Source organism: Squalius cephalus (genome assembly GCF_949319135.1).
Source record: "Squalius cephalus genome assembly, chromosome: 16".
NCBI lineage: Eukaryota > Metazoa > Chordata > Actinopteri > Cypriniformes > Leuciscidae > Squalius > Squalius cephalus.
This window is the reverse complement of record NC_137137.1, coordinates 30956468-30971793: the sequence shown is the minus strand read 5'-3', so window position 1 is coordinate 30971793 and position 15326 is coordinate 30956468. Positions and strand designations below refer to the sequence as shown.

General features: G+C 40.0%; 1 protein-coding gene and 1 long non-coding RNA gene across 2 annotated transcripts in view; one reads left to right on the top strand and one right to left on the bottom strand.

Moving 5' to 3' along the window:
* The window catches only part of LOC307173392 (GTPase IMAP family member 8-like), a 42120-nt gene extending 28252 nt beyond the window's left edge, over window positions 1-13868 (bottom strand). Inside the window, exons 1-2 of the mRNA XM_079896483.1 lie at window positions 13814-13868; window positions 4944-5753 (exon numbers count right to left, since the gene is read on the bottom strand). Of these exons, the coding sequence (XP_079752609.1) occupies window positions 4944-5538 (595 nt within the window). The 5' untranslated portion in view covers window positions 5539-5753; window positions 13814-13868. The remainder of the gene's footprint in view (window positions 1-4943; window positions 5754-13813) is intronic.
* LOC307173394 overlaps window positions 1-15326 on the top strand; it is a 64456-nt gene that overhangs the window by 30136 nt on the left and 18994 nt on the right. The gene's annotated exons all lie outside the window — the stretch shown is intronic.

The following is a 15326-nucleotide window of genomic DNA, read 5'->3' as shown; positions in this document are numbered from 1 at the left end:
TATTGTGGTCAACCAGCGTTGCCTGCATTTGTTAACATATTTCTGGCTAACGTTACCTTGGTTAAAGACCGTGTTGCAGTTGTTTTGAAGTATTTTTGTTCTTAAACTAGATTATTTAAAGGTATCACGTAATGTTCACTATGGTTTCACAAGGACAGAGACTTGCAGGTAACAGGTGATTGTCTTTAAAAATCCATTGCAAACAAGTAAAATGTAGAATTTAATTAAGTGAAATTTCATTAAAGGAGAACTCCGGTCAATTTTAACAGTGAGCTCATTTTTTTTGTAAATTTGGAGTGCTGTCAGTACAGAGAACAACGACAAAAATCGGTGTTGCCTACACCGTGTTATCCTCTTTTTAAAATTTGCACCCTGTTGACTTCAATGGGGCAAGTTTTAAACCTGCTTTTAGCCTCTTAACATCCTTGATGTGTCATTACAAGTGCCCAGCCATGTGAGTGATTCCTTCAGAGTGAACACGGGTGAATCTGACTGCAGTAGATGTGAAAGATGTGAATAAAAGTGATGTTAATTCAGCCAGCGCACATACCTGTGTTTTCTTCCTGTTTTCGGTCGAAGTCCAAAGTAGTCGATTGTCGGGTTCACTCGCGTGAGTGATAACCTATGCATTTGAATGAAATTAAGGATGTCGCACTCTCTGATCATTACTGTATTTTCTTTGATTTATTGATCTCTCCTGCCATTGAAGTTAGATCTGTGTCTGTCAAGAAGAGATGCCTAAATGAGAACACTAGTGTACTATTTATGAAGGCCATATCCCTAAGACCGAGCATATCTGCTGACTCGGTTGATTCTCTCCTTGATTCTTTTAACTCGAAGGTTAAAAATGTAATTGATGATATTGCTCCTGTGAAAGTCAGGAAGAATGGTAAACAAAAAGCACCTTGGAGAAACTCAACAGCAGTGCAAATTATGAAAAGACAATGCAGAAAATCAGAGCGCATGTGGCGAAAGACAAAACTTGTAATCCACTATAACATCTATAGAGACACCATTCGTGCTTTCAATATGGAACTAGGCAAAGCTAGACAGACTTTCTTCTCCAATATCATAAACAGAAACCTAAATAATACTCGAAATCTCTTCGCTACTGTCGACAGACTAACAAATCCCCCAAGCCAGATTCCCAGTGAAATGCTCTCCGACAGCAAGTGTAGTGAGTTTGCTACCTTTTTCTCTGAGAAAATCAATAATATTAGAAAGGTGATCAGCACATCCTTGAGTTGCGCTGGGGTCAGTCAGATCAGACTACAACCTGAGAAAGTAGTTACTATGTCTGATTTTGAAGAAATTGATGGCAAAATTCTGAAAGAAACCGTTCAGCACCTTAAAACATCAACCTGCGCCCTTGACACACTTCCCACATCTTTCTTTAAAAGTGTGTTAGACTGTTTAGAAGCAGATCTCCTAGAAGTGGTAAATGCCTCACTTTTCTATGGAAGTTTTCCAAACTCCCTTAAAACTGCTGTTGTCAAACCCCTCCTGAAAAAGAGCAATCTGGATAAGACTATATTAAGCAACTATAGACCGATCTCAAATCTTCCTTTCACAGGCAAAATCATTGAAAAAGTTGTCTTCAACCAGCTGAACAAATTCTTAAACTCAAATGGATACTTTGATAATTTTCAATCTGGCTTCCGATCGCATCACAGCACAGAGACAGCGCTCATTAAGATAATAAACGATATTCGCTTAAATACGGATTCAGGCAAAATATCAGTGCTGGTTCTACTCGACCTCAGTGCTGCATTTGACACTGTCGATCACAAAATACTTCTAGACAGGCTGGAAAACTGGGTGGGGTTTTCTGGGACAGTTCTAAAATGGTTCAGGTCATACTTAGATGGGAGAGGTTATTATGTGAGTATAGGTGACCATAAGTCTGAGTGGACGCCCATGACATGCGGAGTCCCTCAAGGCTCAATTCTTGCGCCACTCCTGTTCAACCTGTACATGCTCCCAATGAGCCAAATAATGAGAAAGAACCAAATCTCTTACCACAGCTATGCAGACGACACACAGATCTATTTAGCCCTATCGCCTAATGATTACAGCCCCATTGACTCTCTGCTTCAATGCATTGATGAAGTCAACAGCTGGATGTGCCAAAACTTTCTACAGTTAAACAAAGACAAAACTGAAATCATTGTGTTTGGAAACAAAGATGAAGTTCTCAAGGTGAACGCATACCTTCACTCTAAAGGTCAAACAACTAAAAATCAGGTCAAGAATCTTGGTGTGTCTTTGGAGTCAGACCTTAGTTTCAATAGTCATGTCAAAGCAATAACTAAATCAGCATACTATCATCTGAAAAATATTGCAAGAATTAGATGCTTTGTTTCCAGTCAAGACTTAGAAAAACTAGTGCATGCTTTCATCACCAGCAGGGTGGATTATTGTAATGGACTCCTCACTGGCCTTCCCAAAAAGACTATAAGACATTTGCAGCTCATACAGAACGCTGCAGCCAGGATTCTGAGCAGAACCAGAAAACATGAACACATCACACCAGTACTCAGGTCATTACACTGGCTGCCAGTTACTTATAGGATTGATTTTAAAGTATTATTACTAGTATATAAATCATTTAATGGCCTAGGACCTCAATACATTGCAGATATGCTCACGGAATACAAACCCAACAGATTACTCAGATCATTAGGATCACATCAGCTAGAAGTTCCAAGAGTTCACTCTAAGCAAGGAGAGTCTGCTTTTAGCTATTATGCCAGCCGCAGCTGGAACCAGCTTCCAGAGGAGATCAGATGTGCTCCTACTGTAGTCACATTCAAATCCAGACTCAAAACACTTCTGTTTAACTTTGCATTTAATGAATGAGCACTGTGTCACTGTTTGTCCGACTGTTTATCCTGTGTCTTATTTTAGTCTTTATTCTAAACTGTTTTAATTATTTTTAGTTCTTTCTTGTTTCTTTATTTTAAACTGTTCTTTATTCTAAACTGTTTTAATTATTTTTAGTTCTTTCTCGTTTCTTTATTTTAAACTGTTTTGTATATTCTTATTTCTTCTGATTATTTTTAATAGTATGTAAAGCACTTTGAATTACCATTGTGTATGAAATGTGCTATATAAATAAACTTGCCTTGCCTTGCCTTGCCTATGCGCGTGAACTCGACAATCGACTACTGTGGACTTCGACCGAAAACAGGAAGAAAACACAGGTATGTGCGCTGGCTGAATTAACATCACTTTTATTCACATCTTTCACATCTACTGCAGTCAGATTCACCCGTGTTCACTCTGAAGGAATCACTCACATGGCTGGGCACTTGTAATGACACATCAAGGATGTTAAGAGGCTAAAAGCAGGTTTAAAACTTGCCCCATTGAAGTCAACAGGGTACAAATTTTAAAAAGAGTATAACACGGTGTAGGCAACACTGATTTTTTGTCGTTGTTCTCTGTATTGACAGCATTCCAAATTTACAAAAAAATGAGCTTAGTGTTAAAATTGACCAGAGTTCTCCTTTAATCTTAATGTTTACAATGCACTTATTACTATTTAAATTAATACATATTACATTTTCAAACAAAACATGATTATACACACACACATTATTTCATTAGTGTCCATGTGCATTATTTCCTTTTAACATAATTTGATAAATTCATGACCTATATCACTTTAATCTATAAAACCTATTTAGTTTAAATAAATTTTTAGTACATTTAAATACATATTTTACGTTTTATCATCTTAAAATGCAGCCTTATTAATGAGCAAAACGTTCGGATGTTAAACGCACTATTTACGCGTGGCTGGGAGCAGGTGTAGATTTCTTTCGTACCAACTAACATTTGGAAAATACGAACATTTTAATGAATCCGAAAATTTACGCCAGAACCACTTTATACACGATTTACACAAAAATTTGTTCTGCTCGTGTTTCATGAATGAGACCCAATGTCTAAAAATCTCCACCCATACGTTTTTGTTACTCAAATATGCAATCTAAAATAAGGATTTTTTTTTATTGCACATTTAATGAGGAATGAAACGGATATTCAGATTTTATCACGAATTCCACCTATCACTATCACACTCCCTAATGTTATATTTAACCCCTGTTTAGAAGCCTTTCCCTCTTATTACACAACAAAGGATAAAAAAAATGCATTAATAGAACGGTTTTAACCATTAATAGGCTGTTCGTGGTTTAAGCCACGAGCCGCCATTGCTGTAAAAAAAAACGTTCCATTGGAGTCAATGGAGTTGTCGCAACTCTCTCTCTATATGGCTCTGACCTACACAATATAAAACTCAAGCAAGCAGTTTGCAAAGCCTGCATTGAACTCCGAGATTTGAGAAGAAGTCTCAGTAAAATAAAGGGAACAAAAGTTTAGGATTATACTGCTGTGGTATCTTTTAACCACTGATTCTTCACATGCTCATCCTTGGGCACTGAAAAAAAACTGGCTTTACCTTCACATTGTAGAGCAAAGTGTCTTCTCGACATGATGCTATCCAATATCCACAGGAATCAGCTGCTGGTTTGAGGGCGTTCAAGTTTTCCCTGGTGTCTGCGTGTGCAATATGCTAATGTTTCTTCTTGACGTCACAACGAAACGGCTTATGACTCATTTGAAAAACGATTCATTCAATTGACTCAGAGTCGACTCTACTTTTGAAAGACAATAACTTTATATACGGTGCACTTTCAGATTTAAAACTTTGCAGGATGTTTTCATTCACTTAGAGCTATGTTACACACTACATGAAAGGTCATTTTCAAAAATCCAAAATAGGGGCACTTTAAATAGAAAATACTCAGCAATGGTGTTGACTTGTGAATTTACACATGGTTTGTCTTAAAATCATATTAAAACATCACATAGACATATAAACAACATTAAAAAATAAAAATAAAAAATCACCACAGGGGGACTTTAAAAGTTCTCACCTGCTTGAGTTGGATGTTCTTCTTCTGTTGTCTGTTGTTTCTTCTGACTCATTTCCCCACTTTTATCCTGTTTTTGTTCCTCCTCGCTCGAGAATGGCAGACCTCTATCTAATGTATTTATTCCTTGTAGATTTGTTTTTTCTTCAGTTGTTTTCTTTATTTGTTGGACATATTCATATTCATGCGACACTTTCTTTTGTCTCTCTTTCTCTTGCTTTAGTTTTTTTCTTTCTTTTGTGCTGCTTGTTTGAGACACTGAGTACATTTTGTTATTGTAATAATCATTATGTTTGAAGAGTTCATCAATCTTCATTATAAGGTTTTTGATATGAGTTTGATTAATCTCATTTGTACTGTTGATCTCATATTGTTCTCTGCAGTTATTGACTAGGCCCTTTATTTTTTCACCAAGTATAAAGTCCTTCATTCGTTCTCTTCCAATAAACAGCACAATTGTGAAATCCAAAGCTTGAGCTCCAAAGATCTTCTCAATTTCCTCCACAATGTTCCTCTCGTCCTTCTCAAAGTTCTCGAGGTTGACGATGAGCAGGAACACGCGAAGACCAGGATCAGAGAGATCCAGACTCTTCATCATCTGCTTCTGCAGCTCTTCATCAGTCAGTTGATCGTTGAAGAATCCTGGAGTGTCGATGATGGAGATGTTTCTGTCTTCTACTCTTCCGCTCTGTTTCTCACTCTCTCTGGTTGTGCTCTCTTTAAACGCCTCATGACCCAGTATTGCATTTCCCACAGAACTCTTTCCAGCTCCAGAGACTCCAAGCAGCACAATCCTCAGATCATGTGCATCACCTGTCAAACGCTTCATATCATTAGCTGCAGCTCTTCATGATCATGATAAATGCTTCTAATATTCTAACGATTTAATCCCCAGTTAATAACATCGACTCAGTTTTCTGCTACTGTAAATCATGCACAATTTGATGCTATCATTTGGCATACTTTTTTTACACTGAAGCATTGGTGGATAGAGTCATCACAGTTAACACAGGGAACATTGGATAACGTTTTGCCAAGGTTCTCTCAAAGTTGGGAAAAAAAGTTCTTCCAGTAAAATTAATACAACCCTTGTGGAAAAAGAAGTGTGATTAATTGTTTTGAAAGCATACTTTTTGTGTGATTCAACACTTTCATGACAATATTTATAAACACAATTAAGTGCACTTTTTAAAAAATGCTCTTTGTAATAATATCTAATTAAGTTTTACTTTAACATACATTTTAAATAATTATTTTATAGTGTTGTACAGTTTTTGCCCGTTGCTTGAACACATTTTGCAAAACTTCGCTCATTGTGCCAAAACTCTACATACAAGTAAACATGACACAACACTGGGAAATATACCATTCACATCTGTGTCAAATTGAAACTCTACTATCAAAACCTAAACTCCGCTATCATTCAAAACCTAACATTCCTTTGTCAAAATGTAACTGATGACAAAATGACACATACTTGCATCATATGCATACACTTTCAGATCAGGGGGAACACACTAGTCTACTTTATATAAAACACTGCAGTCTTTGATTTTCACTGTTTATTCAGAAGGCATATTTTCAGGAGGCACATTTTCAAACAACCAAACAAGCAAATAGGCCTACTCAGTATTATACATTGCAGTAACATGAATTCAGATAACTGAAGTAGGTAACTAATAAAAACCTTTTTGTAAAGCATTACCCAAAGTTTTGAATCTTAGTGTTGTACATGAAATTATACTTTTCTTCACATTTTGTTTGTATTAATTCATGGGTTGTGTGTGTGTGTTTCTGAGATATTGGTAATCCCTATGTTATGGGGACCAAATTACCACACAAATATAGTAATACTAGTAAATTACAAGGAAACAATCTTATAAATCATACAGAATGAAGTTTTCTGTGATGGATAGGTTTAGATACCTTTGTATGTGAAAATGAAAATGAGTGTGCATATAAGCCTCATTGTCCTCCAGACTCTTTCTAAATGAGAGTTAAAGTGTTATAACTGTTTGTGTGTATAGTGTTTCTTGGGTTTTTCTTGTGCATCAACAGACAGGTTTTTGTGTATTTATTTTAGAGATTGTTTTGTCAGTAAATGTAGAGGGTTTCAATTCAAATTTGTGTTGATTGTAACTATAGGTTATTACGAGATTTTTAAATTAAAATTTGAAATATACTAAATTCCAACTTTATTATTAGAAAAATATAATTACAAATGTATTTAATTATATAATAGTGTACATAAAGTATATTTTAGATCACATTAATTGCTTGTCAGTACATTTGGAAGTACACTTTTACCATATTTCAAAGTACATATAATAATGTACTAAGCTGTAGTGTTTGGGCATGATCAGTCGCAAGTATCAAATTACATTCATAATCGGCCTTACAGTCGTTAAGTGTGTTCCCGGCATTAGGCTGTTAACCCAAGACTAATGGTCAAAAGTTTGAGACATCTTGACCAGCACAAGGAAAACCACAAAGAAAACACCAGAGGTTTGATCCCAAGACAAAAGATCCAAAACAGACCTTCTTCTTCTTAAAACTTTTGAATGACTTCTCATACCCCAGGGTTGAAATCTCTTAAACCCACAGAGATTAAAGGGTTAGTTCACCCAAAAATGAAAATTCTGTCAGTAATTACTCACCCTCATGTTGTTCCAACCCCGTAAGACCTTCGTTCATCTCCGGAACACAAATTAAGATATTTTTGATGAAATCTGAGGGACTGAAACTTGCTGGCCCAGAAAAGTTATTAAAGAGATCATTAATATAGTCCAAGTGGCTACAGTGTCTCAATCTTAAGTTTTTGACGTGCAACACAGATGCGAGGAGTGATCCAGCTGTCAGATTTCATCAAAAATATCTTAATTGTGTTCCGAAGACAAACAAAGGTCTTACGGGGTTGGAACAACATGAGGGCGAGTAATTACTGACAGAATTTCATTTTTGGGTGAACTAACCCTTTAAGATGTTTACATGATTATTTTGTAATAATCAGATCAGGGGTGCGTTTCCCGAAAGCATCGTTGGCCAACTATGGTCGCAAGTTCCATCGTTACCAATAGAGTTCAATGGACATTGCGATGAACTTGCGACCATAGTTGGCCAACGATGCTTTCGGGAAACGCACCCCAGATCAGATAATTCCTAATGCTAGATGGACTTATTAATATGGACATTTTTTTTTCAGGTACATTTTACCAATTTCAAACCACATTAATCATAATAACTACTATTAATTTTGTATTTAATCATTTATAAGTGATATAAGCTATTGTTCATGAAGGCTGGAAATGAAAAACTCCTTATATTCAGGTGTGCATAATTATTAGGCACGTTAGATAAAATAAGCCAAAAAAGAGATTTAATTCAGACTTAAAAGTAAAAAATTATTAAATCCCGATGACACCAAAAGCTTGTAAGCTAGAGCGTGAAGTTTCGACGAGCGCACGCCGCCCTGACGGTTGATATAAGCTACTGCCATGGTATTGTCACAGCGTACAGGTACATGATGTCCCTGCAGGCGAGGAAGAAAATGATTCAGAGCTTTCCATATGGTCATAAGCTCTAAATAATTTATGTGTGCTGAACGTAGTCTGCTCAGCCACAGACCATTCACCATTCTGCCCTCTTGGGTGGCACCCCAGCCTGTTAAGGACGCATCTGTCGTCACAACTTTCCGCATCATAACCATCCCCAGAGGGTTTCCCTGTGCGTAAAAGTCTGCACTCTTCCAGTGGCGCAAGGCTGCCGAGCAGGCGCGCATCACCATTACAGCCGTCCTTCTTTGGGACCAGAAAATAACGAGAATAAAATCACTGATTCATCAGATTGGGGGGCACCACCTGAATCACTCCCTTGTTTAGGAGGGAGGATATTTCCTCTTTCAGAATGTGTGAGGCCTTCTCTTCCATGTGTGAAGAGAGAACACTGTTGAAATGCAGGGGTTTCATTGCGAACTGCAGTCTGTAACCCTGCATTATTGTACGCATCACCCACTCGGGAGCCGAAACAGTTTGCCAAGCCCATTCGTGACTCGCGAGTGTTCCCACCCGAGCCACAGCGGAGCGGTGTAAGCCCAGCTGATTCATTTGTGATGCAATGGCGCCCTCTAGTGGACGAACTAGGGGCAACATGCAGGGGTTCAGAGTGATTTTCTCTCTCTGCAGGGAGATGAATTCTCTCTGCGGAGAGATCTCCAAATTAATTAATTTGATTTGTTTGTTTTAATGTTTTTTTTTGTTTTGTGTGTGTTTTGTGTTGGGGAAACACAGGGCCGAAGCCTCTAATAATTGGGTGAGGGGAACAGAGTGTGTGCGTTGTGGTGACACTGCTTTTGTACTTTTCCTCACAACAGACCTCCTGAACATGGGGGGGGAACACGCAACGTCCACTAAACACATGGGCTGGGCAGCCTCGAGAGGAGGGGAACCGACCCATCCGCGGGAGACTCTGCGCCTTTTGGACAGGGGTTCTGGGACAGGAAGAGAGTCCGAAGGGCTCGTGGCCCATGAACGCGGACTCAATGCCCCCATCGGCCGAACATCAGGCAGGCCGCTTGCGTTTCGAGTCGGTGGGGGTAGGGTAGATGGTCTTCCAGCCGTGGTTGCGGCGGTAGTCGATTTTCCCCAGTGCTTAGCAGGCGGTGGGTTATTCTGCCGTGGGGGGGGGGGGGGGGGGGGGTTGTTGCAAAGCCTTTCTGATGGAAATTTCGTCCCATGGCAGCTGGGTTAGGCAAACGTGTAGGGGGTGCCTGGCGTGGGGCCGAAGGCATAACTTGAAGGCCTCATCCTCCTTTTTGTCGTCACACCGTTGTTGCATCAATGCGACGGTGGGGCCAAAGAGAGTCCGGCCTTAACCCCGCTCAGGGCGGGCTGCTCGCTCCCCCCTAAGCCGGTCTTGCCCAACAAGAAGGCTCGATAGCGGGAAGGTCACCCATGCCATGAGCTGCCGTATCCTTCACCTCAAGGCCTGCGAGACCGTGTTTGAAGTCGAGCGGGTCGCTCCAATTGTGCCTTATGTGCTTTACGCATGCTGGAAGGACGGGGAAGAGTTGTTTCCTTGGACTGGGAGAGGGTCCCAGCACTTTCCCGTCGTAAATATCCCTCTCCTGGTCGGTGGCGCTCTGTGGAGCCGGCCACTCAATGTTGAAGCAAGGCCGCATGGGCGCTAGCCTGGGGAAGGCCAGAGGGCGGGATGCCCTCCTCGTCCTCTGAGACCCCAAGAAGGGCTGCGTCATCCTCATCGCCGGAACCGGCAGGTTTGTTGACAAGCGTGAGGTTGCCCGCGAAGATGTCCTCTTCGGGGAATGTGGGATTGGGCTGGTCAGCCCAAATAAGTGAGCTGGCGACCCGGGAGTCCCCCGGTAGCGCGTCGTAGTCACCGTGTCCCCCATCCGAGTCAGCAAGGCTGAGCTAGGCACACTGGGTCGCTGCAACTTTAAGACGGCGTCGTAAAAGCTTCTTGGGCAGCATAAGGCAATGACTGCAATTCTCCGGGTTCTCCAAGGCTTCTTGAGCATGTTTGAGGCCCAAGCAGACCACGCAGAACGAGTGAATGTCCTTAGCGGCGATGAGCGCACCACACGCGGTTGGGCAGGCCCGTGATGGGCTGTTCCCCGGAGAAGCGGCCGATTTAGACAGCGACATTCCGGTGAAGAACTCGGAAAAATCCATGGCGGGCAGCCGTGGAAGGAGGAGCAGGTGAGAAAGGGCGAGAGCGCGGGCGGCTCCAGATGCAGAATACAGCTGATAGGCTGAAAAGACGAATGTCACGTCTGGCGGAGGCTGATCAGGCAATATGTCCTCCTGAAGACACGCAAGTGAGCAGCGTAGATACAACCGAACTGTGTCAGTGCAGAGATCGCGAGAAGTGAATGTCAACTGGAGAATAGCAGCATTTGCAGGTGTTATATGCCCCTAGGTAAGGGGGCGGGACCTTAGCTGGCATTGGCTGCACGCTTCTGGCTGTCTAGCCAGACTTGGTGCAATTGGATGCTTCTGCAGAGGTCAGGTATGGATGCCCTTCCCATAGGTGGATCTCGAACACGAGATGATGAAAGAGAACCCCCTAACTACCTCACATTTGAATGCATGTGCCTGTGTGGTAATGTGGGCTGGTGTGGCTACAGTGCCAGGGCTGAATTTTTTAACCAGTCTGCCCCCTGCATATAGGCCTAAAATATACATTATTCTCTGTATCGAATCATGCTATCTCATTACCCACCCCCAGCCCCTGATGTTTCGGGCTCAGCCCCTGATGTTTTTAAACCCTGGAAACGCCCCTGTTTAAGAGTGTGTTAAATGTATTAATAATATTGAAATATTTGAAACAAGTAATATTTTTGTTTCTTGAAACAGATCAATTTAATTATCCATTCTCAAATATTTTGATAGAAATTTCACAAATATATGAAATATATTATAAATAAATAATTGGTTAGTCAAATACTAAATTCTTGTAGAGAAAAAAAATAAATATAACTGTAAATTTTAGATAAAATTAACTTGGAAATTTAGTCAATTATTTTGGTATGTTTAACTCAAACAATCAAGTAAACAATATACAGAGATTTTATTAAGTTAATAAAGATAAATATTACTGTAAAATTAAGCCACAGAATTATTTGAATTATTACACAGAGTGTGTGGTACATGAATAGACCCAAAACAACCCTAAAAAATATTTGTACAAGCCTTTTGTTCTGGTCTGGGTATTTAAGGGGAAGTGACAGAGCAGTCTTTGGGAAACTGTAACCAGGAAAACCCCCATGCAATGCTGTGTCAGTGTTTTCCACACACTCACACACCACTGTGTGCCATTGTCAGAAATGCATTTCTTTTCCTGGAGTCATATTTGAGCAAGTGATTGTCATGTATTTATTATTTCTAAATTGTCTTGTAATCATTTACTTGTGTACCATATTTTCCGCACTATAAGGCGCACTTAAAAGCCTTTAATTTTTTCAAAAAACGACAGTGCGCCTTATAATCCGGAGCGCCTTATATATGGATCTGGCGCCTTATATTAATGTCTGTAAAACAACCGCTGACTTAAACCTTGTTTATACTTTCGCCTGGCACCGGAGCGCGAGCCTCCGTTGACTGCGCGCGCACCTCCCCAAACAGACGAGGCATTTATACTTGACGCAACTGTTTTGTTTTAGACTGAACACCAGACCATACAACTGATTTAGACGCGCAAACTGGGTGCCGGTGTGATGAGATGTACTAATATCCGTCTGCTCGGGCAGATTCGGCTCAAAGTCGTGCATCTTCGGATGCGGAGGCGCGCGTGCTGTTACAATGACGTCATTTTTGCCGCGCGCGCGCCTCCGCATCCGAAGATGCACGGCTTTGAGCCGAATTTGCCCGAGCAGACGGATATTAGTCGAGTATAAACAAGGTTTTACAGCTCAGCCACTTGTTTTTTCATAATTTTTTTGCAAGTGGTAGATCATGGTTTACATTTGGACTTTGGATGTGATCTTAGGCTTGAAAAGGTTGGTGACCACTGCATAATGCAAACCCAGTCAAACGTTTGACTGCAGTATCTTCTATTCTATGCGCCTTATAATCCGGTGCGCCCTATATATGAAAAAAGTTCTAAAATAGGCCATTCATTGAAGGTGCGCCTTATAATCCGGTGCGCCTTATAGTGCGGAAAATACGGTAATTGGCATGATACATTTTTACCTGACAAATAAAATGTTATATTTGAATTATTCTGCATTATTCTGAAATCATTATTTCTAGTAGATTAAAGTGCAGTCTGATGTTTCCATAAAACTATTCCAGGATAGATCAAACCGAAGGCACTAATGAATGGAGCATGGAGCACATCATTAAGGAGACCTTCCAATTTCTATCACTGACTTAGCATGTTGCAGCTCACGACTATTAAAAAATTACACCTTTTGGCATGAGTCAGCAGAGAGCGACCGCTTAAAGCTGCCGTCGGCAACATTTTTTTGATCATATTCAGTGAAATCGACACTATAATCCTACAGAACAACATAAATAAGGTGGTTTCAGAAAAAAAAAAAAAAACGAGCTTCTAACTCCACCTGGAGCGTGTTATTTGTTTTGCAAAAATCCACCGCTCCCGGATCATCGGGTCCAATCAGCGCAGGGGGGTGTGAGATCTGACTGTCAATCACAGGTCGTGCACACGCCACAGATCCCACTCCCCCCTCGCACACGTTAAAATCACATGCACACACCTGAAGTTCGCAGGTGTGTAGTGTGTTGGATTGTACGAAGCGTGATGGCGGAGAGAGAATCTACTAACAAGCTTCCAATTCCTCGGTTATTGCTATCTATCTATGGGTAGATTAGCCAGGGCAGCCTACCTCCGAGTCCATGGTGTTGATCAATGCGGAAGAGATGGCGCGGACGCGTTCACATAAAATCTGGTGCACACGCACTGATGAGCACGACCTCGATGGGAGGGTGCTCACTGGTAGTGGGGGAGGGGCGTGAGAGTTGTAAACATTCAAAATTTTGGCTCAATCGACCCAATCTGCCAGACTTGCCGACTGCAGCTTTAAGGGTAAAATAGTTCGCACTGCACCCTATGACTATTTCAGAACTGGCTATAGTTTGTGATTGTGAACGCACATTCGCGACGTGATGTCTCAAAGTGATACTGTTTTGACTCATACTCATATTTATGTATATTTAACAAACTTTTTCTTGTTCATTTTGCATAAAAAGACTTCAAGCTGAATTTACTTAAAAGGTGATGCAAAAATGTTGCATCAATATTTAAGTAAATCTGACAGATTTTTTTTTGTGCAAAATCAAAAGAACTGCCTGAGCAAAACGTGGCTCAAAACTGCATAATGCAATATATTGACTCACATGTAAATGAAGGAGGAATCACCTCTATGCTGGAATCACTGGAGTCAGAGTAACTCTGATGGACATTCATTTTCACTGCCTCTTAATAAGGTACTCAATCAGTGACGTACTGTCAGACCCTTCAAAAACTACAGAGAAAGGGTGACAAAAATCAGGATGAGCAAAAATCTAGAGAAAACATCTTGATTAACTCAAATGGATTCACAATTACATTGTCTCTCCTGTCTGAGAGTGTCAGCCAACAGCCAATCAGAACTGATAATTATTTAATTCAGGTTTAATAGCCCATTGAAAAAGGTAGCCTACTGTTAATGCACACCACTGAAATGTACATATTATTGATTGTCCTCGATGTTCAAAAGTTCATTAACAATGCCTCACAAACATTTGATCTTGTTTGTTTCATTAAATAGGCTATTACACAATGCTGTCAAAACCTGGTTTTATTTTTCTAAAAACAAATTACTCGAGTGCCTTGGATGTTTTTTTTTTTTTCTTTTTTTTTTTCTTTCGTAAATCTAACCATGTTAGAGTTTAATGGTAAATCCAGGGGGGCTTCTCCCATCTTATATTAACATGAAATCTAACATAATGAACATTGGAGTGTGCACACACGACACGGACAGCTGTTATGGCAAGCACTTGATATGAGTTCTGTTCTTTTCTTCTTGCTGTTCACTCAAAATAGAGGAGCAGATTTGTGCACATGATGATCTGCTTCATAGACTGTAAAAAAAAAAAAAAAAAGATTCATGAGGAGAATCTGTCACCCAATGTGAAGCTCACCTAAAAATCAATTTCTGGCTAAGCTTCTGCAGCGTAAAATCATTTACAAAAAAAAATCTTACAATATTTACAAGTTGTTTGTTATTACAAACTTGTTGTTTTTGTTTGTTTGGTTTGGATTTCCCTGCATCACTAGCCTAGATTATACCATCACAACTCCTAATACAATTTAAATGTATGCAGTCTTGATCATATCATGGTCTTGATAGCTAGTGTGTTTTGCCTCCTATAATGAAAGTGGAGAATGAACTGTTTTACAGCGTGACGAAAAAGTAAGTTATGCCTACTACATTTAGCCTAACTGAAACCGATCCAATTTATCTTAAAATTAATTGCGTAATACAAATAAAAGAATATCATGTGATTTATTTTACACTTACCTTATACAAACCATATCTTATAGTTTGTTTTTGTCAGAATCTGTCCGTCTTTGTCTGATTGTATAAGAGAAAGAGAAACTAAGAGTCTAGGGCAGGCTACTACTTGCACGTTAAACTTTTTTTTACAACTCGGGGATTTCCGGTCACTGCATTCTGCGCACTTACATGAGAATTAAGTAGGCTACATTTTATGGCTGTCAAATGGATTAAACGAACATGCAGCAGTTGTGTTTGTCTTCTCATTAACAGTGTTTTTCTCTTACTGGTCGTATTTCATACCTGTTGAGTTTAGATTTTTTTTTTTTTTATTATTAATTTGACTGATAAATGGATTGTTTATGTGCATC